The sequence below is a fragment of the Tympanuchus pallidicinctus genome, unplaced genomic scaffold, assembly GCF_026119805.1.
Source record: "Tympanuchus pallidicinctus isolate F22 unplaced genomic scaffold, pur_lepc_1.0 scaffold13, whole genome shotgun sequence".
Taxonomy (NCBI): Eukaryota; Metazoa; Chordata; class Aves; order Galliformes; family Phasianidae; genus Tympanuchus; species Tympanuchus pallidicinctus.
Genome location: NW_026294648.1, coordinates 17,011,804 through 17,034,523, shown reverse-complemented (window position 1 = coordinate 17,034,523; position 22,720 = coordinate 17,011,804). Strand labels below are relative to the sequence as shown.

Sequence of the window (22,720 nt, the reverse complement as noted above, 5' to 3'; positions counted from 1 at the left end):
CTTTCCTAACTTATGAGGAAACTTGCAGCTTGACTCCCTCTGTTTCAGTCCTCAAGCAGATGCTGTGGGCAGCCAAACTTTTGAGGATATGCTTGTAATAGAAAGTTGTCCACAAGATGCACCATGATGCACCAGTAAGAGCTGGAAAAAATAAAGAGAGCAGCACTTTTCTACTGGGCCCATTCTCCCACAGGATTCTTCCATGTAAGCAGAGAGGTCACAGAGGAAAGAGTCACATCTGAAGAGGAAAAGTGTCCAGATGTGAAAGATGACCTACAAGAGTCCATCCCATGCACCTGAACAACACAACTGTACACAGTTTGTTCAAAGACTCAGCACAAAATAGGAAGGCATTGTGGCACCACCAGTCCTAACACAATTCTGTTATTTCTGAATAAAACACCTACAAAGGTTAAGAGAAAATGGATCTCAAGGATGAATAACTACACACTGTTCAGTGGATCACACAGCATTTTGCTACTAGCATCTTTAAAAACATTTACAGACACCTTTCAGAACACAGGCATCTTCCCCAACTGAAGTCACTGGCACTCACCTTCTGAGCATTTACAACCACATTAATGTGAGATAATCGGAGACCTCAGGTCAGCTTCATCTGAATTCTTAGTGTTAAAAGAAAGTAGAGGATGCTTTTTTTTTTTTTTTATTAAAGAAGAGATCCTTCAAAATGGCCTTTTTGAAGTATTTTTACAGAATATACATTATACACACACAGATTTAAATATACATTATATAACTAGAAACACAAGAAGGAAAGCTTATCAGTAGGAAACGGTGAGCCAGTGGCAATGCTGTTCAGCTGCTGAAGGTCACCAGTAAACCAGTGGTGCACAGAGCTCTTCAACTGCATTACATTATAAGCAAAGGTATCACAGTCTCTTCTGGAAGACTCATAGAAGTGAAGTTCAGGAGGGTCAGCCTGGCTCTCCTGTTATGAGGCAGCAAGTACATGGCACAGCACGGAGCTGGGAAACACGCAGCCCTCCAGTCCAGCATTAAATCAGCCGTCCAGAGCACTGTGCAAGTTGTCAGGGAAGGAAGAGGAAGGTCGTATCAACACGCCTTCTACATGAGGCAGCACTTCTCAATGCAGCTTTGAGATGGAAAATGTTCTCCCCCCTCAGATATTCCAACAAAGAAAAGCGAGGATGAAAACCAGGGATGTTACAGATCACAGCAGCTCAGCAGCCTCAGGCTAAAGAAGGTCAGCAGGAAATAAGGGGGTTCAGTGCTGGTGAACCAAAACAGCCTAGATGTTCCTTCTCTATTTCTGCTTTCCTAACACAGATGCCAGCACAAAAATGCAGGCAAGCATAATTGCTCTGTTTCTTTCCTCTGAGGAAACAAGAATTACTGACACAGTCTGCTAATGGTCTGTTTCCTTATTCCAGATGACAGAAAGGCTCCAACAAGTCCTAGAGTCACACTTTCTCATCCTCTGGTTTACTTTGAGAGGCTTTGGAAACACGATTGATGCTGCTTTCAATGAAGAGCTTCAGGCCCTCTAAACCTTGCCCATAGAGATACCTCAGGTACCAGTTCCACTTCTTCCCCTGAAAAAGCAGAACAGAGCAGTCAGCTGTGCAGGACACAGCTTTGGCTTTTTTAAGCCAATCTGAAGAAGCACACAAATTTAACCTGCCACAGTTTGACAACAACCATCTTGGCCCATAAACACTCAACAGGTGTACAAGGGTCTCACCCTGTACCCAGATGCCTGGACTTTTCACTTACATATTTCATGTTCTTAACTTGAACATAAAAAAAAAAATCATGATCTTATTTAATACACAAGATGTTCATAATGTTAATAAACCCCAATTCTAAGAGAGCAACATCTGTAGGATCAACAGCAAAGATGTGAAAGACCAAATTCACATGGATTTTGAAGTCTTCCTTCACTAACAGGGTGATTCTCCCAGATCAGGTTTGAAGCACACCATGACACAGGAAAGGAAACAAACTGCCATGACAGTTGCTCAGTGTGTACAGAGGTACACATTCATCTCAAATTTCATATTCTGTAGGTTCATTGGTAACAGAAATACTGCTTCAAGCACACCAGAAGTACAGCATTTCTGAAGCAGCTTCTCCTTCCCCCACACCACTCCCCTGTATTCTCTATTAAGTAGTTGCTAAAAGTTCCCTTGTTTTTGTGAAAACAGGTATTTTACCTTAATTAGATTGAAGTTGAAGGTGGTATCATCTGGCCAGACCTTAAGGAGAGAAATTAAGAAACAGCATCAGAACAGGGTCAAGCACGTATAGCAAAAGAACATCCAGCACGGCCAGGCCACTGCCTGCTCCCCTCATAAATCAGGAATTCTAGGTATGCAAAGTCAGAGATACCAAATTAACTTTCGGAACGAGCTTGCAGCATTACACCTGGCCAAGCCCACAAGTGGCAAGGCAAGACACTCATGCTGCAGCACTGCTGGCTCACAGAGACACACATCAGTGCCTTTAGCAACTTCACCCTCACAGCATAAAAGGCATCCCTGCAAAACAGCCGCACTGGGTGACCTTAGAGGTCTTCTCCAACCTCGGGGGTTCTATGATTTCCATGAACAGTGGATAAATAACTGCCCTCAATGAGACAAGGCAGGCAGACACCGCACCGGCACCCAGCTCAGCTCTCTCACAGCGTGCTGCAGAGCAGCGCCCCCTGGCGTTCAGAACTGCAGCGCCGCAGAGCTGAGCTCTGCCCTAAAAGCTGCTTCTCGTCTCGGCGTTGCAGCGAGAATGGAAGAGTTCTTCAGAATTACGTTGTTGGGCTTTTTTAAAGCTTACAAAAGCTGCAAGGAAAAAGGACCTAGATAAAAAAAAAAAAAGAAATACTAGTTCTGCTGTGGCAGGAGAAAGACCAAAGATAGTTTCATCAGCCTGTATTAAAAAAAAAAATCATCTGGCAAAGGGGAAACTCGGGTTTAAGCCAGCAGTAACAAAGTACCCAGGTTCAAGACACTAAGCACGTAAGGCAAGGCAATTTTTAGTCTACCTAACCAGTATTCCTCAGTGCATATTTAACCTAAGGGTTGCTGTGTCTCACTCCAGGAGCATGCTTGCAGTCTGCCAGCAATCCTTGCAACAAAACAGCAGCTTTGTGCACCTCCTGGATGGCCTGCAAAGCCTCATCTCTGGGAGCAGCGTGCACCTCTCAAACAGCCACAACTCTGGCAAGCTGCTCCCCCCACTGTTCGTTAACAGCAGGAGCGTGAGGGCATTTGGGATTCAGCTACCAGAAATTGCACTGATGTTAGAGTACATCATGATTCATCCTGTACTCGGAAGCAGCTACATGTATTTGTTCAGGCCGTTCTCAAAAGGCAAAGCCAAAGGCAGAAAGCACAGCTACAAGTTCTGCTGTGAGTACCCAAACAACTGAACTGTGCATTTCTGCGAGTCTAGAATTTTAAGCCATGCACTGTATTCTGTGAAGCAGGTTACTGATTAGTTCATTTTTTCATTATTAACCCATTTTTCAGGACACAGCTGAATGCACAAATCAACATCGAGCTGTTTCTACTCAGCCAACACTGAGGGACTTCCTCAGAGAAAAGATCACTGCACTACTGTGCTGCCAAAGGCTAAGGCATTCACCTACAACATTACCTGCTGCAGGAAGTCAACAGCATAGCACATCAGAGCTGGGTGGTAGACAATATTGAAGCTGTTTTTGTATTCTTGCACTGCAGTTTTCTTCAGCAATTCATCATCCAGACAAATGCCCTGAGGATGATTATCCTTCTGGAACGCATTGGATGTCCACAGACAACCCACCATGGCTGTGATGTACTGGTTATACTCCTGATATGTCTGGCTACTGAACTTGAATTGCTGTGTTTTCTAAGGGACAAGAAAAAAACCAGTCAAAAACACCTCATCCTGGTTTCAGTTGGGACAGAGCTGATTTTCTTCTGGCATGATGCTACGTCTTGGCTTCAGAACAGTGTCAATAACATACTGATCTTTTAGTTGCTGCTGAGCAATACTGTGTGGAGCCAAGAATGTTTCAGCTTCTTGTGTTGTGCCTACCAAGGAGGTACAGGAGCTGGATGGGACAGAGCCAGGACAGCTGAGCCAAACTGGCCAGAAAGGATATTTCACACCACATGACATCATGTGAGTTGGCCATCATTTGACACATGGGGTGAATTGGCTGGAGGGGGGGAGGAGAGGTGGCATTGAAAGAAGCCTGGTGCTGCTCAGAGACTGGCTGGGTGTCACTCAGCAAGTGGAAAGTAGCTGGCTGTGCAGAAGATATGCAGATACATAAAATCATTATTGTTATTTCTGTGCCTTTTCTGTCTTTGCAAATAGTTTCTATCATCTTTCCTGTAAAATTCCACTCCTTGCCCCCTCCCAGTTCTCTCCCTGTCCCACTAGGAGGGTTGGGGTGAGTGAATGAATGGCTGCTCAGCTGCCTACCAGGTCAAAGCACAACAAGAATCTTTGAGCAGCTGCACATCCCCTGCAGTCCTTAAGATCACTATCAAAATGCCTTCCTCCTATTGAGCCCAGTTCCTCACCAAGGTCCATCCAGAACTCAACAGATACCTTTTTACTCAGCTCGTTCTCTTTTGCAGCTATCAAGTTGGCTCTGTACCTAAAACAAAATAACAAGAGAGTTGGTAAGTTCTACTGACATCTATCAGTGCTGAGAAAAACACTGGGGAATACACAGAGTGAAGGAAGGTTTTCTTAATACAAGAGACCACCAAGTTTTCCTCTTCTGATCAAAAGAGAAGGAAGAAAATAAAAATCAAAGGGACTTGATCACTTGGTATAGACTGTTTTCCCTGAGGGAGTAAGGATGAATCTGATCAGGTTCGTGTCTTGGATGAGTAACACACAGCTGAGCTTGCCAGAGACGAGCTTTCAGAAAGCCCAAACACAAGAATCAGCACAGTCTTGAAACGAGCAGAAAAATGCAGTGTATCTTTAAGATGAGAGACTTTCATTCACTGAGCAGAGAAACGGAAGTCACTGGAAGTAACACAACTTGACAGTTGTTCCATATAATGAGCACGAGCTCCCCTCATTTCCCAGAGAGCATCCTGTCACGTTAATTACCCCGCAGACTCCTCAGAGAAAAGAGCCACATGGAGAGCCCTACGCCAGCTGTCAGCAGGCGGCTACTCCTCTTCTCAGATGCAGCCACTGGAATTAACAGGGCCAAAACCAGTAGGAGTGGATCCTGCACAGCTAAGCAGTGCTTCTGTGAGACCTGCAGGCACGAGGCAGGCCCAAATTTGCCACACATTTTCAGGGTGGCAGAAGTGCTTCCTACTCAGCACAGTATTTGCAAGGAAAAACCCCAATCTGCTGGCCTGAGCACAGGACTAAGAAGTTTAATGCTTAACTGCTAATGATTGCAAGCTCTTTGTTGCTAGGCAACATAAATCCTCTCAGAATTATACCAAACTCCTTCCTTCACATGTTAGTGATAACACTAGGAAAGGTCAGAATGCTGCCATTTAGGATAACAGAGCGGGGAACAGAATGCAAGTTAAAGCTGTAAAATGTTTTACCATGAAAGCTGGACACAACATTTCATCTTTGCCTCACGTAAGGAGAAAGAGCATAGATTTCAATTGCAGATTTATAGACCCAGATAATTTCATTTTCAAAAACTCAAAAAAGACACCAAGAGAAAACCCTACAGCCCCCACCATTTGCAGTACCTGTACATGATGTAGCAGAGCTGATTTAAGTTGACAGAATCCATGCTGAGCAATGCTGGGTAGAAAACTCCAGCAGGAGGCATTATCAGCAACGGCAGTTTGTACTTCAGATATATGTCACACACCTGCAGGAAACCAGCAGATCTCAGCAGATTATTGCTGCCATTAACAAACCCTCAAACATCCAGGAGCAAAAGAGAGCACGGTGCTGCACTCTAGCCAGCTCCATCAACTTGATCTAGGAGGAATTGTCTCACTCCAGCCTTCTATTTGTTTCCTCTAGTACAAGGCTTTTATCCACTCTCAGCTCCCATCTCTGTTTCAACCACTGAAGTATCCCATAATGGTGGTATTTGGTTACTTGTTGGGTAGCATTTGCTTAGACCCCTCTAAAACAGTTTGTTTTGCACATTTAATGAACATTTTAGTTACAAGGAAAGTTCCCAGCCCTGTCATTGCTCCCTCAGCTCTCTGCAATGGCATCCAGGTTGCAAGAGCAATAACAGCATGGCTGAGTTCAGGCAGTGAACATCTACAGAGAAGATGCAGGGAAGCTAGAGAGTGGATTTAACACTGTTCAGTGCTGGGAGAAAAACTATAATGGAACATTTAAAGAACATTCTGGCAATTAATCACAGTTGAGCAAACCATATTTGGGAAGGTGACTTCATATTTCAGCCAGAAAAAAAAAAAAAAGGCCTCATTTTGAAGAGCAAAGCAGAGGGAACACATACAGTCTCATAGAAATCCAGGATGAAGTACAGCAAGAAGGTATGACTCTTCTCCAGGTGCAGTGCAGCAGCAGAAATCCGTCCCACGAAGTTGATGAGTTCAGCCACCCCATTCACTAGCCCAGAAAGGGTGGTATTCCTGCAGCAGTACACAGGGAATATTACCACACATACCTCTTCACAGAAGGTAGAAACATACAAAGCTAAGTTGTTTTTCTGCCCTGCCCCCCCAGTTATTTGGTATTATACTTTTTTTTAACTCTATCCAGTAATAGATTGTTACCCACACGATTACAAACATGACCCAGCTGTCAGTGTTACAAGAATCCTGAGTTTCTGGACATATCAGCTTTCAGTGCCAATAAAAATATTTTTCAATCAGAAGTAAAAACCAGGACCCACAAGGTAGCCTGCAGTATAGCAGAAGCATTACAGCAGTGCCACCTGATCTCAGCATTAGGTAACAGGCATATCAAGATACGCTTCAGACAAGCTTACAAAGAACTGAGTTGGGAATCAGGCTCTGAATCCAGCTGCACCACGTGCCAGTTCAACCAGTTCTGCAGCAGCTCTTTCAGGCTCTCCAGAACGCTGCACTGCAGGATTTAAAAAAAGACAGATTGTTGCAAAGTTAGAGAAGTGAAAAACACTGAGCAGGATGCCCTGAGAATTAAAGCATACAAGGAAATGTACCAAGAGTTTCTCAAAGAGAAGAGAATCTGTGCTCTCCCTTCAAACTGAAGGTATACATTATGTAGTTTTTGCTGGAGAATGAGAGTTTCAAGTTCTGTTAGAACTGCAATAAGAAACCACTACTGCCCTTCATGCTATCAGACAGTTTTTCTAAATCCAGTGCCTCCACTTGCTCCAGGCAAAAAAAAAAAGATCCCTTAAAAGACACTCAAATTCCCAGAGAAGTTACATCATAAGAATATTTTACCTGTGCTTGGGCACAGACTTCTCCCTGTACAGCCCTTCAGACTGTTACACCTTACACAAATACAGATGCAGTACCAACTAGAAGCAAATAGCCACTCACTCAAGTTACCTTGAAGTAAAGGGATGATGTGAAGAAGAGCTGTGCCAGGGGATCGCAGAGTTGTGACTTCGTTTCTGGAATTAAGAAGAAAGCAGCATGCTATCTGTGCTTAAATTGTTCCCCTGGGATCAGACACTGTCCAAGCTCGTGCAAAAGATCTGCAACACGTACCACAGAAGGTACTGAGGGGGATCCAACTGACAAGCTGGAGGATTTGTGATCGGCAGGAAACGCCATCCCAGAGAGGAAGACTCCTGTATAGGAACTCCTCACAGGAAAGAAATCCCTCCTAGAAAGCAGAAGGTGAGCATTCAGAAATTTATCTCCAGATCACCCTGGAGAAGGAAGAGGCTTGGACCTGCTTCATGCAGTTCTCCAGGACGCTCAAGTTACCATTCCTGCAGAAATCAGTTACCACAGAATACTGGAAAAGTGTATTTTTAAGTCGTCTTTGGGTGACTTCAGACACTGCCATTTCTCACTTAAACTCCAGGAAGCACATCAGTCCCAAATGCACTTTAAAGAACTTCATGAAACCCTTGTTTTCCACATAGCAGGCACTCACTTGTAAGAAACATTCTGCCTTGTAGGCGGTTTCCAGGAAGCCTTTGAATTCTTCATGTTGGTTATTATCAACTACACACCAGGTGCACTCTGAAGAGGGGAGAGGAATGCATTTGAACAAGAGCGCAGCCAGAAAAAGCAAAGCCAGAAATAAAATTTAACTCTTCTGCAGCATTTGCTTCAGCACTACACATCCAAATGGTAAAGTACTATGATCAATGGTAAAAAGCTTCAGACAACCTTAACCACCCCACTATGAGAGCTTATACTGAGTTCCTACCTTGCTGAAGAGTCTGTCCCATCCAATAGTAGAGCCTCAGATAAACAGAGGCATCTTTGCTGCAGTTCATGTAGTGAAGCAGTAATGGGTTCGTTAGCACCGAGCCCATCTGGGAAGGAAACTGCAAAAACAGGGGCAAGGTAAATAAACAAAGCCAAAATAGTTCTTTTGTGTTCATATTTGTAAATTGCCACAGGCTCTCGTGCCATCAGAGCTGTCCAATCCTTCACTGGTAGGAAGATCACCCTCCAGGCCTCCTGCTCACCAGCCTCAAGACTAGATGCTCTTTCTGAATTAGGTTGCCCACGCACCAGATATCTGTGAGGCCACAGACCAAAGTCTTTTGTTTTCCCAGCACAGAGCTTGAGAGCTTCCTGCCACTCACCTCCAGGCGGTGGATATTTTGCAGGAGCTGGGGAAAGGTCCGCAGCTGCTCCACTGGAAAAGATCTGTTAGCACCGAATGAATCAACGCCGCTCCTTTTCCCACCCACTGCTGAATTCTGTGTGCTGGCACTGCTTGCAGGTACAATCAACTGGGTATTCCACTTCTGTAGGAAAGAAACAAACAAACAGCAGTGACTCAGCTGGGCACTTGTGCCCACTGTTCACAAAGATCCTGTGATGAGAAAAGAATTTGCACCCAGGCTTCCATTCCAGCAGTACGCTGCACTTCCATATAGCTATCCCACCCTGCAGAGCTCTGAAGTCTAACCCAGCTCCCACTGTTTGCCATTACTCGTCATCAAAACAGCCATTTGGCAGCTTCCTGAGGAGGAAAACCTACTCTTTTCCGTGAGAGAGGTTGAGCTATGCCTAACAGCAGTGGTTGGGGCACAGTGGAATTGGCCTGGTTTCTTCGCCTTACAGCGCTGATTGCTGCTTTCCATGGGCTGTCTGCGTTCTTGAAATAAGCCTGGAAACAAAAATCAGACACGTATGCAAGAAGCCAAATTACAACAAAGCAACAGAGAGACAAAGCAATAGAGAGGTTCTATTCCAGCAGACAGCATAGTGATGTATATGCACTCATCTCTACCTGACAGACCAACAGGCTGGGATTTGACAGCAAGTAACTCTCACTCTTTGGATTCACCACCTTTCAGCTGTATTTCAGTGGTTCCACTTTCACGTTCCTCTGAAACACCCCCTTTGTCATTCCAATATTTATAGTTATATATATATATAACTATATATATATATATATATATATATATATAACTATATATATATATATATAAAAGGGAATTCCAATATTTATAGTTCTTATTAAGATCAATCATCTGTTCGTAGAGTAAATCTCAAGTACACACTGCAATAAAGCTATGGCAAAGGAATGCTTGTACAAGTTATGGGGAAGACTTCTTGAATTCAGTCAAACCAAACAGCTCAGTGAGTAACTGAGCTCTTAGATATCAGGCCAAAATGAAATTGAATGAATTAGGTCCAACATCCTCTCTGCACAAAACTTGTTTTTGTCACTTCACTCACATTTAACTCCGATCAAGTCCCAAACTACTGCAGGAACACCCAGGAAACAGAATTAATCTTCACCACTACATCATGCTACAGCACAAGCAGAAAGCTCATCAAATTACTGTCATAAGTACCAGTTCCAGATAGATTTAATCTGACTCCTCACCTTCATCTTCTGAGGAAGGCTTATGGATATCAGCTCAGGACAGAAAAGCTTATAAAGCGATAGCAGAGCCTGCAGATGAGGTTGCATACCCTGTGAAGAGAGCAGGAGGAAAAAGATATGATATGCTTTTAACATAGATATCAAATATTGTATTTACAAAGCAGAAAAACTCTCATTACTGAAAGCTTCCACAGGGACACATCAGTAAGCAACCAGAGGTATAAAATGAATAGAGTGAAACTGTCAGTGAAATACTGTAGGGAGGGATCAGGAGAAAGGACTTCCTACTGTCACAGCTCTAATAAGAAATTTAACATAAAAACTATTAAAAAATACAGCTCTCTGCAGATTAAATGCTCCAAGTGTTACTGTAACCACACAGCACCACTTACACTTCTCTAGCAACTGCAATTACCTCTAAAGCAATTTTAGTTTCTTACAAAGAGGCAGCAGGTACTACACAGCCTTATATTTCCCCACTAATTTTTAATAAAGCTTGGAACAGGAAATTAAAGAAGGTAACAGATAAGTGAAACTAAGTTGCTCTAACACATCTCTATAATGCAGAGTTCTGTACATCACTGCACGTGCTCACAGCAAAAGAAAAACCACAATGTGAGAACTCAGGATGCACATGCAGGTGGAGAAGCTTGGATGCCAGCCTACTGTTCCAAGCCCAACCCCATCTTAAGCTGCTCGCCTCTTCTCTCTGCTCCATAAGGACACTCAGAAGCTGCCCCATTCAGCACAGTTTCAGCCTCTACAAGATTTGAAATGAACTTGCCATTTTTGATTGGAGATCAAGGAGTCGCCTGACCCGAAAAGGCTTGACTGGAAAAACAATTGGGAACATTAGAAATTAATAAAAAAAACAAATACCACTTTTATTCAGCATTTAAGTGAAAATGAGATACAACTTCTATTGGTATGGCAAAGAAAGCAGGAACAGCCAGTATTATTTCTGGGCTAAGAGGCAGGTTTCTGCTTCATCAAGTATGATACAAATCAGACAGAACTGTAGCTCAGGCCTCCTTGACTGCAGTGCCTGGCCATTGTACGAGCTCCATCAGAAGACATGGCAGCACCAGCACACAGAATGAGAAACAAAATGGTATTTCATCTCACACAAATGAGGATCTCACCGTTTTCTTGCCTGGTCAGCAGGTAGAGCACGTGGCAGATGTAGGGACACTGCAAAGAAAAGGCAGCAATGAACCTGTCTTACTGATGCAAGCCACTAACCAGGATGCACTGAAGGCGACACCCCTTCCAAAAACGGGCTTCACAAGTTAACAGTGCTTCTTTCCATCTGCTGCCTCAAGTTAGCACTGCGTCCCCACTGAGGGGCAGGTTGCCTCACTTCCCATAGGAAGCACCTCATTCCCACACATCACATGTAGCAACTTTGTTTAGATAACATACGTCCATTACTTGCAGTTCCCATGGCAGTCAGACCACTCAGTGACCTCCTGCCCTGGTTTTGAGAACCATTTATGCATCTCAGAGACTAGCAGTGAAAGTTTCCAAAGCAAAAAGTTACCCTTAGGTGAAAATGACACATTAATGCTAACTGCAACAGAGCCTGCAATGGTCTAAGTTTGGCTCAGCTGTACTTGAAAATTTAACTTAAATCCAGTTTCCTGAAAAGGTTACAACTGATGTTAAACAACTGAATGTTTGGCTGACAGCATAAGCAGAACTTTGAGTCTTAACCCCAAAGTGTTCTGAACAGGATGAGTTCCCAATTTCATGGCTAACACGATTCCAGTATCACCTGAATTGAATCTAGCTATTTCAGCATGCCAGCACCCAGATTGTACAGACACCTTACAGCACAAAGCTCCTCAGTACCTCTTCTTATTTAAGCTATGCTGCAAACCAACAAAGAACAGCATTTTGAGTTTCTCATCATTCAATCAACATTTCTCCAGCAGGTTGTTGTGCTTTTTTTTGCCCTACAAGTCAGCTTTTCCTTCTCAGGAGTAAAAGACTTTATCTGATGTCCTATAAAAGCTGTTCCAGGCACTGCAGCATACACTGTAGCTCTGTCTGTGTATGAGATTATCAATTCTTGAAATCATTGCAACAACCAGACTGCATTATTCAAACTGAAACAACTTAGAGCTTCCCTGTTTCTGATTCTGAAGTACCCAGCAATCTTTGAATCCAAAAGGAGAAAAGGAAAATAAGTTCCACCAAAAATAATCTCTAGTTTATAGGTATTCCTGTCTGTCATTAATACGCAGACTACTAATTCAGACTTATTTTGTTAGCTTTTGTGTATTCAGTTCTCCTTACCAACTTCTCATTATTCAGGAAGGAAAAGAAGATGCCATAGAGGGCATGAACTTGTTCCTTGTGATCAATGAAGTCAAACATCGTGATCAGCCATCTTAGGAAGAGCAGCTGCAGACAGAAAACAGCCATCTTACATTAAGTTAACAGGCAAAACCAGGACAGACAAGGCAGTAGCCAGCTTAAGAGGAACAATCATTACAGCACGTTCAAAGACAACCAGACAGCTTCAGGTAAACAACCAGCACTACTCCTGCTGTGGAAGAAAGCCAGCCAGAACATCTGCTGCCATATGCAACAGAAAAACCATCAGTAATGGATGTGCTGATCTCTAGAAAACAATGCAAACTTTCAGCCTACATGAAGGCCAGAAGGACTGTCCTTAGAGGTTTCCACACCAGAGATACAAGACAAGTGGAAACTGTGCAAGTTCCCACTCAACTCCAAAGTGTCCCTCAGCTCCCACTGCCATTTCAGGTACAGGCCGCTCCATCAGTCTAAATGGCAGCAGTTTATGCAATAACTTTGGACATTAAAACCACAGCATTTCTGTTTCCTGCACATAACCTGTCCTCATCAATCCTGTGCAGAAACATAACAAACATGCACAAAGTTACCTGGATGTTGCTTGAGCATTTGCTGACACAGAGCCAAGACACAGAGGAAACAACAGAACTTTCTGGTATTGCTGAGGCTGGGATCAGGCTCTTCAGTAAACGAGTGTTCACTGTATCAGCTGCAAAACAAACCACTGAAGATCAGATGCTGCCCACCTACCAGGTTCTTTGATATGGTTTTAAGGTTAAGATCACCCCAGGCAAAATTATTCAGAGCTTCTTTGCTTATAACAGTGCACAAGAATCCATTAGGGACTGTCTGCATCACCAAGAGACTCTTTGCAAGACAAAGAAGAGTAGCACATTTCTGGTAATATTAATGACCAATTCCTTCACCAGAAGAGTATATGAGTGCCAGCCAAACATCAGCAAATTACAGCCTTAGAGATAAGCCAAGCAATGTGAATCAATAAAAGAACAAAATTACTTGCATAATAAGGAAAGAATCCTGCATGCTCCTCTTGGATGTGAGAAAGGGAAAGGTCATCCTTTTTATTTAATACGACATTAATTTAGAAATACAAGTGATGGCCACCACCAGGAGAGCAGCACAATGACACGCTGAATTGATTGGCAGTACAAATGCTCTAATTTTAGTGAGTTTCATTAACACAGTTATGAAAGTGTCCTGGTTTTGCTTGGGATAAAGTTAATTTTCCTCGTGGTGGCTGCTACAGTGCCATGCTGTGGATTCAAGAGGAAAAACTATGATGATACACACTGATGTTTTAGTTGCTGCTGAGCAGTGCTTACACTATCTCAAAAATGTTTCAGTTTCTCCCATCAGCAAAGCTGGCAGTGCACAAGAAGCAGGGTGAGGACAGAACCAGGAGAGGTGACCCAAAGGGGCTAAAGGGATGTTCCATACCACATGGCATCTGAACTCAGAATTCACTCTGGAGTGTGCAAGGAAGATTATTTTTATGCCAAACCCTACAGCCTCTATAGATGTACCACCTCCAGCAGGTTCAGAGGGGAGGCAGACATGCACTGAAGACATGCCTGCAGTACATAAACATATTACCAAGTTTGCCACTGAGTGCCACATCTAGCAATACATCAAATCCTTCAGGGGGTAAACCTCTTTTCAGGGCAATGCTTTCCACAGTAGACAAATGTTTCTGCAGAACTGCACTCTTTTTCAGTGAAACTCGATCTTGAACTAGGAAAAAAAAAAAAAAAGACAAACAATGAAACAACTTCTGAAGTTAAATTGAAGTGTTTTAAACTTCTCTGAATTGCTCCTATAGGTAGTCCTCCTTGTTGGGCTCTTCATAGAATCCTAGAATGGCCTGGGTTGAAAAGGACCACAGTGCTGCTCCAGTTCCAACCCCCTGCTGTGTGCAGGTCACCAACCAGCAGCCCAGGCTGCCCAGAGCCACATCCAGCCTGGCCTTGAATGCCTGCAGGGATGGGGCATCCACAGCCTCCTTGGGCAACCTGTGCCAGTGCCTCACCACCCTGTGTGAAAAACTTCCTCCTCATATCCAACCTAAACCTCCCCTGTCTCACTTTAAAACCATTCCCCTTGTCCCATCACCATCCACCTTCACAAACAGCCGTTCCCCCTCCTGTTCATATGCTCCCTTCAAGTATTGGAAGGCCACAATGAGGTCTCCCCAGAGCCTTCTCTTTTCCAAGCTAAACAAGCTTCCTATAGCAAGCAAAAGAAAAAACCTTTAAATACACTAACAAGGCAAGCTACTATAAAGCTCAGATGTTAGAATAAGGGACATTAGACATTAATCTTTACAAGTCTCTGCAGCCAATCTTAAATCTGCTCTCTTACTTTTCTCAAAGTAGCTCAGAGCTTGCTCAAGGGAGTCTTGCTCGTTGTCATTTTTCTGATCACTCAGAGATTGATGATTCCGGACACTTTCTTCAGTATCAACTGTCCCTCCTTTTCTCCAAGCAGAGAGATCAGTCTGATTGCTGTGGTGAACTTGCAGAGGTTGCTTGGAGTGCTTAGAACTCTGCCTTCGTTGCATCTTTTCAGCCTTTCAGTTGAGATGGGAGAATTCCACTTGTTTGTCACGTGGGTTCCAGTCCTTCCAGAAAAGGGGGAAGCAAACAGACCAACCTCCAAGAGTTGAAGAGCAAGTTTCCTGCAAGAAAAGAAAGCAGGTGTTTTCCTGACAAACATTTTATAGAGATACTGGATAAGGTAAGAGCAGTTCTCACAGCGAATCATTTATAGCTGTCATTGAATGATTCATGCAGAAAGGTGTTCTGAATTGAGAAACTTTCTTAAAATTAAGAAAGGGATGATAAAAATCCACGAGACCTAACACTAATGTTCTTTAAATAAAGCTCTTTTGATGATCATGTTTTGATCCAAAACCAACAGAACCAGACAGCAAACACAACACAAAAAGAAAGGCAATCCAGTGCATAAATTAAATGGATAAGAAAACTGTGAACAGCCTTATTACTGCACACGGCAACACAGTCAGCCAACAGACAGCAGCTTCCTGAAAGCTGGTGTCCAGATTTTAAAGAATCCTAACAGCCTTCTTCCTGTTCTACAGGAATTAGGATGTTGCAGTCTGCTTCTGTTTAACAGGTAGGGTTTAAAAAGAATAAACAATAAGGGCCCAAGCGAAGCTTAAAAGCTACCAGCACTGCAACACTGCCAAGCTCTGGCTAAAATACAGCAGTGAAAAGCAGTGTTCCCTGCTCTCCATCAAGATCAGCCCTTTACCCAGAAGACACAGAACACTGCTACAAGCTCCTGGCTTAGGCACAGTGCATATGTACATGCATACCCCTGAACTGCCGGAGCAATTGGTTTTGTTTCCCAGCCACAAGAAAGCAGGATGGCTTGCAGTTCATACACCCTCTTCAGGGAGGAAGTTTTTCACACAGGGTGGGGAGGCACTGGCACAGGTTGCCCAAGGAGGCTGTGGATGCCCCATCCCTGCAGGCATTCAAGGCCAGGCTGGATGTGGCTCTGGGCAGCCTGGGCTGCTGGTTGGTGACCTGCACACAGCAGGGGGTTGGAACTGGAGGAGCATTGTGGTCCTCTGCAACCCAGGCCATTCTGTGATTCAGCTCTGGAGCTGATAGAGCCCCCATCTTCCCTCAGGTTTGTCACTCACTTCTGGCTGCAGCACCCCACGATCAGGTCCCCTCGCAGGTCCCACCTGAAGCACCGTGACAGCCGCCGAACAGACTCGGGGCACTCGTGCCCACAGCTGACAGCTGCTGCAGGAGGAGCGCAGCGGCAGGCCGTGCCCACAGAGCTCAACGCACTGCTCGGAAGCAGCAAGATCTCCTGTCAGGAGAAACCCCCTCAGCCGAGCACACACACCCTTTCCCCAACAGGCTCTCGTCGAGCTCCCACAGCGCTCCCGGGCTCCCCCAGCAGCCACGGCCCCGGCGTTGACTTCCCAGCCCGTCACCCACCCACCATTACCTCACTCCAACCGCCCGCAGTTCAAACTTCCGCGCCACACGACACGCATGCGCGCTGCGGGCCGTCATTTAAAGGATGTGCGCATGCGCACCGCGCACTGCGCAGCGCCTCAGTGAACGCGTCTTACTCGGTATGCGCGTGCGCAAAGCGGCGACGGCGCTCCCGGCCGTTCTGAGCATGCGCAGTCGCTGTGCTCTGTCGATGCGTGGCGATGGGCGTTGCGTTTCGAAACGCATTAACAGGTTTAAAAAATGCAGTCGGCCCAGAGAATTACAAGTCACGGTATAAACAGAATATGTTATCAAAGGGATAAATGAGTTCCTGCCCGCTTATCACCACCAACAAGCAAAAATGGGATTCCAAAAACAGGCTGGCGCTGGGGTTAGTGATGGAGGTCAGCCATCATTGGATTCAGGAACAGCCTTCTTCTGAAGGAGAGAAACAGAAAGGGGAACCCACTTGCTGTCTGCATCTAAAGAGCCCACAGCAACGGTCTGTGCCGCACACTGCTTTAAATTCTCCTCGTGGTGTCTGTGCAGGTTGTGGTGAGGAGCCGCGCTAGTGGCAAACACCAAATATTGAGCTGGAGATGTGGGAACTGGCTGCGGGAAGGCTGCCATGCCACAGCGCTTTGCACAGGGCACGCGTTGTGGTGGTGCTGTGGGGTTGGTGGTGGATCTACCTGCCTTTTTGGAACTCAAAGTGCTAATAGCTCAGGCCTAGCCATGGCAGAAGTGCCTCTCAGGAAGTAAAGCAAATGGCAGGCACGTTTGGGGTGACCTTGGGATGGTCTCTGGTTGCCCCACCGAGGTGCCCTGTTGGCAGTGCCCTCTGTCTGTGACAATCTGTCACTCTCTGGGGCTCCAGGAGGGGGATTTTGCACGATTCCTGTGTTTGGGCTGCATCTGTTGCAGCAGAGGACTTGAGTCAACTGCACGAGCAAAACGGGGTAGACTGCATGCAAACATCTGTCCGATGCTTATGGTGATACAACACTGATGTTTTACTGTGGGTTTAATATCTTTTCTCACTGCCATTCTGTTCTAAAGCAATGTTCCCATGGCTTCCATCCTGTATCGCCTTGTCTTTCTCTGAAATCCCCCTAACGTGATTCTGCCTGGTTTGGATGCAGTGTTGGAGCACACGGGAAGATTATTTCCAGATGCATCTCCCAAAAGGACCATCTTTCTCCAAGTTTCAAAAAAAAAAAAAAGAAGTTTATTTTCATCAATAACGAATAAGGAAAAACCCAGACAAACATCGACAGAAGCAAACAGAACTCAGAGGTAAAACACACTTCTCGTGACACTCCATAAGATTTCAGCTTTGACACACAGGGATTTGGGGTCTTGTGAGAGGACCTCCCCCAGTGGGACGTTCCCACTGAAGTATGGGATGCACAGTGTGACACCCAGACATGCTCAGACCCTCATCTATTAGCAGTAACCACGGATTCCAAGAAATTGCAGCAGTTTTGGGAAAAGGGATTTATTTTTCTTTTTATTTTTTTCTTGAAAGGGAGAGTTTGATGCTCTTTGCCAGCAGCAAACTATTCGGGAATATGGTAATGGATAAAAGCAATTCTTTAGGCAGTACTGCTTCCCATCCCCTCAGCGGGGAGCCTTATTCTCAGTTGGGAGGTAAACAGATACCATTGCTTCATGTTAAATAGGGAAAAAGTTACTCTTAAGAGGCCACTGCCCTGTTCTAAAGCCTCTGCAAAGCATGGAAATCCAAGATGTAAGTAGTGCATCACGTTTTCCCTGCATCACTGGACCTCACAACAGACTGGTCACAGGCAGCAAAGGCTGTGGGACACCTCCCTCAAACACAACAATGCTGAGTAGGGTCCATTCCCTGCCTGACAACATAAAAGAAAATGTACATTTGTGCCTGGGGTGACACTATGGGCTGGGCTGCACGAGCCAGTGCAGGGCAGTGGTAATGTTCTACCCAGCAGTTGTTGCTGAGGCTGTAACGCAGCAGAAGTGCATCCAGGCCAACTTTACACTGCTGAGGATCTCAGGTCTTATGCTCAGGGACAAACCCCTACCTCAGGAGTGCCAATCTAGCATGATGAGCTGCCCACACTCTGGTTTTGCAGCTCCTGCTGAGGCCAATGTTCCTCCAGCCAGGTGCTAACTGCCTCCAAACCATCCTGCTCAAAGCTAGCTTGTATCTTCCTACATTACAGGCCAGCAGCAAAAGCAAGACTACGGTGTAGACATACCATATATCTCTCAGACCCCAAGTGAAACTTTATTTAGACAGCTGAAAAATATAAATAGGTAAATTAAAAAAAAAAAAAAAAAAAAAAAGGATTTTTTCTGGGTGCTTTTGGAGAGAGCTGCCTCGAGGGTCCGTATTCCTCAGACTCACTCCACTAAGATACCTTCACTTTGCCTTTCTCAGGAGCTGCCTCGTGGAGGAGCGGCTGCTCGTCCCCATTCACCGACAGCATCCTCTTTTCTGGTGGCTGCTCCTCGGGCTGGCGGGCAATCAGCAGGCGGCAGGTGAGCAGGATCCCAAAGACCAGAGCATGGGCGTAACGCTTGAGCGGGTCCCCCACCAGCTGGTGGAAGAAGAGCACAGCCAGCACGAGCAGGAGGAGCAGAAAGTTGGCCACGTCTTTGGGGCGGCCGGGAACCAGTGTCATGACAATGCCACATGCCACTTCTAGGGCTCCGATGCTCTTGCGGAGAAGGATGGAGCTGACTCCCATCTTCTTCAGCATGGGGAGGGCTCTCACGTAGCTTTTGTAGGCTCGCTTCTGAAACCAAGCATCATGCGGTGATGTGAGAAGGGAGAGGTGACTTTCATTGGCATAGGAAAGTGTGGTATGGTGTAAAGATCATAGAATCATACAAACATACAATCATAGATTGGCCCGGGTTGCAAAGGAGCACAATGCTCATCAGTTCCAACCCCCTGCTATGTGCAGGTCGCCAACCAGCAGCCCAGGCTGCCCAGAGCCACATCCAGCCTGGCCTTGAATGCCTGCAGGGATGGGGCATCCACAGCCTCCTTGGGAAACCAAGATCAGTTCAGTCATCACAAACCCCACTGGTATGATACCCCTCCATAGCCATAAAGCTTCTGATGGAAGGATATTAACACTCCATCAACCTGCAATGCTCCTTCAGGAGCTGGAAGACAGCTGTGTAAACTAGCACCCAATGCTGGAGCTAGGAGTGTGTTAAGTACTCCTTCTCCCAAAATCTGAAGTTACCATTGCTACGATCAACAATGCAGAACCATGTTTAAAAAAAAAGCAACTGTCTGAGAGTATCATGCCCTTAAATAACACACCTCATCCCCGCCAAGCCAGGGCACAGAAGGTGGAAGAAATCACTTCCCATCTCAAAACAACACGAAGTACCCCAGGGTTTGTGGGCAGGACAGACTCAGGGTGGAACAGACAACGCATCAGAGCTCAGATTCACCTTTGTGAGTCCTGCTCCTGCTCTTACACACCTCTGTGATCCTTTCTTTCCTCAGATAAAAGCAAGCAGGCACTTGACATCCTTGCCCTCTGATTTATGCTGGATTTAGAAGCATTGTGAGCTGCCGCCAGCCTCCTTCCACAGCTGCCTCCTTGTTTCAGGGGAGAAGCAACCTCTGTCCTTACATGCACTCAAGTTCTTGCATTTGAACATGAGGTATAGGTGGGTTTGCACATTTACTTCCCAAGCAGTTTTGGAAACCTGCGTTGTGGGCACACAGAACTTCTCTACTTCCCTGTGAATTTTAAGAGAAGCTGATGATGCTGTGGTTGAACATTGTTCATTTTTGTCATTTTTGATACCAAACAAAGATCCTTTGACCAAGTGGATGTAAGGTCAGGATGTGCTTTGAGACTTCTGTCAACAAAAGCTCTCCTCAAGGCAGCAGTTTTTAACAGATAGATAAAGCAGTGGGTTGGTGGTACGCCCTACAGCACTCTGGTATTGCCATAAACAAACAGCTGTGCATGCTTTTTGCTGAGTGGGAAATTAAAACTAATAAAATCACTGCACATTTGGGTAAACAGCAGCGGTTCTGTGTTTGCTTGGGGCAAGAAGTCACACACCGATGAGCAAAATCAGGTTTTCATCCCCATCTTATCTATTTAACGTATCACCCTGGTTTGCAAAAGCATAGAAACCTAACGAGCCTCATCACAGCGCAGGGCATTAAGAATGGTGTTGTTGCCCAATCTCTGAATGCCTCCACCTCCTCCTTGTAATAAAAACAGAGATCATCCCTACCTGTAGGCCTCACTCCTGGCAAAGCATAAACCCACAGAGAAGCCCAGTGCTATGCAGTGAGCATTCTGCAATGCTGCCAAAGCCTCAGTGCCTTATTCCTACACTTCACTGAGGCAGCAGGAGCTGGAGAGCTTTGTTTTCTGGACATTTTCTCCTCACTTCTCAGTCCTGAGTTATTCTGCAACGCTGTCCTCTATCAGAGACCTGTGCAGGTCTGCAGACACAGCACTGCCGTTCAGATGTTATTTGAGAGCTAAGGAAAAGCAGGTGCAGCGATGGGAGAGAACAGAACGTGCTGGAAACTTCCATCACTATTTCTTACGGGCCCAAGAATTACACCGGTGCTTTTCCACCACTGCAAAGAATAAAATGAAAATGGAGGAGGGCAGGAGAATAACCCAAGGCGGATGGGAGCAGAGGGCCAGCCCTTGCTCTTGCTCTGGGATTCTCCCAGCTGATAAACGCACGCGGTGCCATCCCCTTCCTTGGCACCCTATGGGGGAGAGGTCCATTTCCCAGAGCACAGGGAGTAATGAGGGGATTCTTCACATCTCCTTCTGCCCGCTAAGAATCCCACAGCATCTCACGGATGGGAATTAATCTCACACAAGCCCGGTGAGGTGGGGACACTCAGTGCCATTGCTCCTGCAGGAAAGCACCCACAACATCGAGTGTGATCCGAGGCGGGCATTGCCCAGGGATGGCCGGACCCGCAGCCCCTCCCCAGACCCCGCACCCCGCATCCATCCTTCCCCCATCTTTAGGGACCAGCGGTGCCATCCCATCCTCCTCGCCCCGCACCGGAGCTTTCTCGCAGGAGGATGCCCGCATCTTCTCGCTCGGTTCCTCCCGTACCCAGCGGTTGGCTCCCTCCCTCCCATCGTTGTTCCGCAGCGGTCGCGGTCCCCACCCGAGAGCCTCACGGCCGCCTCTCCGCCGACCTCACCATCTCGTTGTAGGCATCCCTGCTGAGCCGCGGGGTCAGCTTGATGGTCCCCATGAAGACAAAAAAGAGCCCCAGGGCCACCGAAAGGGCGACGATGGTGATGGTCCTGGGGGATGCCATCGAGCCGCCGGGATGCGGTCCTAACGCGGCCTCCGGGCTGCGGTCACCATGGAGGGAACCGAGGAATAACGCTGCAGAGACAGCGGCAGGGATGCGGCCTCTCCGCCCCGCGGCCGCCGGGTCCTAACGCCCGCCCCGCAACACCCCGCAACTCCGGGCACGGGCTGCCGCTCCCGGAGCCCCGCGTCCCTATAAGGACGGAGCAACCCCGCTGCCAGCTCCTCCCCGTGTGTGTAGCTCTCCACAGCAACCGTTTCCTGATCCCGTGTTAATTTGGTTTTGGATTTTTTTTTAATGTGAAGTCATTCTCTCTCTCCTCTCCTTTGATTTGCGGGCGATTTCCTTTTGGCAGAAGGACAGCCTAGCAGAGATCTGTTTCCCACCTTACAGCAAGAAGTCGAGGTGTAATTATACAAAGCAATGATGCTGGAGAACCACCTCTGCTTTGGAGCCGGGCTGTGAGCTGGGGCAGCTCAGCGTGGGGAAAAGAGGGCTGCAGAGAGAGCTCAGTGCAGCTCCTGAAGGGATTTTATAAGCAGCATGGGGGCTGACTTTTTACAGGGGCAGATAGTGGCAGAAAGAGGGAGAATGGCTTTAAATTAAAATGGGAGAGGATTAGGTTAGAGGTTAGGAAGAAATTCTTTACAGAGAGGGCAGTGAGGCCCTGCACTGCTGCCCAGAGAGCTGTGGGTGCCCCATCCCTTGGGACATTCAAGGCCAGGTTGGATGGAGCCCTGCACAGCCTGAGCTGCTGGTTGGCAGCCCTGTGCATGGCAGGGGGTTGGAATTAGGTGATTTTTATGGTCCCTTCCAACTTAAGCCATTCTATGATTCCACGAACAGCATCCCTCACTGTGAGCTGAAAACGAGAGGGAAAGCATGCAAAGGGGCAGCACGAGGGAACCTGCCAGCAGAGTGCCCATCACCTCCCTTCTGCTGTAGGATCTGCTCTAACAAGCCCCAGGTCCTGACCCTATGCATTTGAAGAGCCCAGTGAAGGTGGCTGGCACTGTCCCAAGCTCTTAGGGACATGGCTTAGTGGGGAATACTGGCAGTAGGTGTACAGTTGGACTTGATCTTAGAGGTCTTTTCCATTCTCAATGATCCTATGATCCTTAGG

At 46.3% G+C, this 22,720-nt stretch overlaps 2 protein-coding genes across 4 annotated transcripts; both read right to left on the bottom strand.

The window, feature by feature from the left end:
• Positions 1–374: 374 nt before the first annotated feature.
• Positions 375–16,341, bottom strand: CENPI (centromere protein I). Of its 3 annotated transcripts, none has more exons than XM_052673300.1 (21): positions 16,288–16,341; positions 14,662–14,977; positions 13,897–14,034; positions 12,873–12,991; positions 12,259–12,366; positions 11,103–11,151; positions 10,745–10,791; positions 9,961–10,050; positions 9,106–9,234; positions 8,705–8,869; positions 8,320–8,440; positions 8,041–8,129; positions 7,647–7,764; positions 7,485–7,549; positions 6,935–7,032; positions 6,440–6,575; positions 5,706–5,830; positions 4,579–4,627; positions 3,634–3,867; positions 2,196–2,237; positions 375–1,574 (listed from the first exon to the last, which is right to left on the bottom strand). In XM_052673300.1, exons 2-21 carry the CDS (start codon positions 14,858–14,860, stop codon positions 1,443–1,445), a joined length of 2,253 nt encoding a protein of 750 aa, XP_052529260.1. In that variant the 5' UTR covers positions 14,861–14,977; positions 16,288–16,341; the 3' UTR covers positions 375–1,442. The 3 variants fall into 3 exon arrangements, with proteins under 3 accessions (XP_052529260.1, XP_052529261.1, XP_052529259.1); XM_052673301.1 differs by lacking the exon at positions 16,288–16,341 and adding an exon at positions 16,016–16,127; XM_052673299.1 differs by lacking the exon at positions 16,288–16,341 and adding an exon at positions 15,971–15,991.
• Positions 16,342–17,488: 1,147 nt separating this feature from the next.
• TMEM35A (transmembrane protein 35A) lies at positions 17,489–22,294 on the bottom strand. Its single transcript, XM_052673201.1, has 2 exons — positions 21,481–22,294; positions 17,489–19,057 (listed from the first exon to the last, which is right to left on the bottom strand). Exons 1-2 carry the CDS (start codon positions 21,598–21,600, stop codon positions 18,671–18,673), a joined length of 507 nt encoding a protein of 168 aa, XP_052529161.1. The 5' UTR covers positions 21,601–22,294; the 3' UTR covers positions 17,489–18,670.
• Between the last annotated feature and the right edge of the window lie 426 nt (positions 22,295–22,720).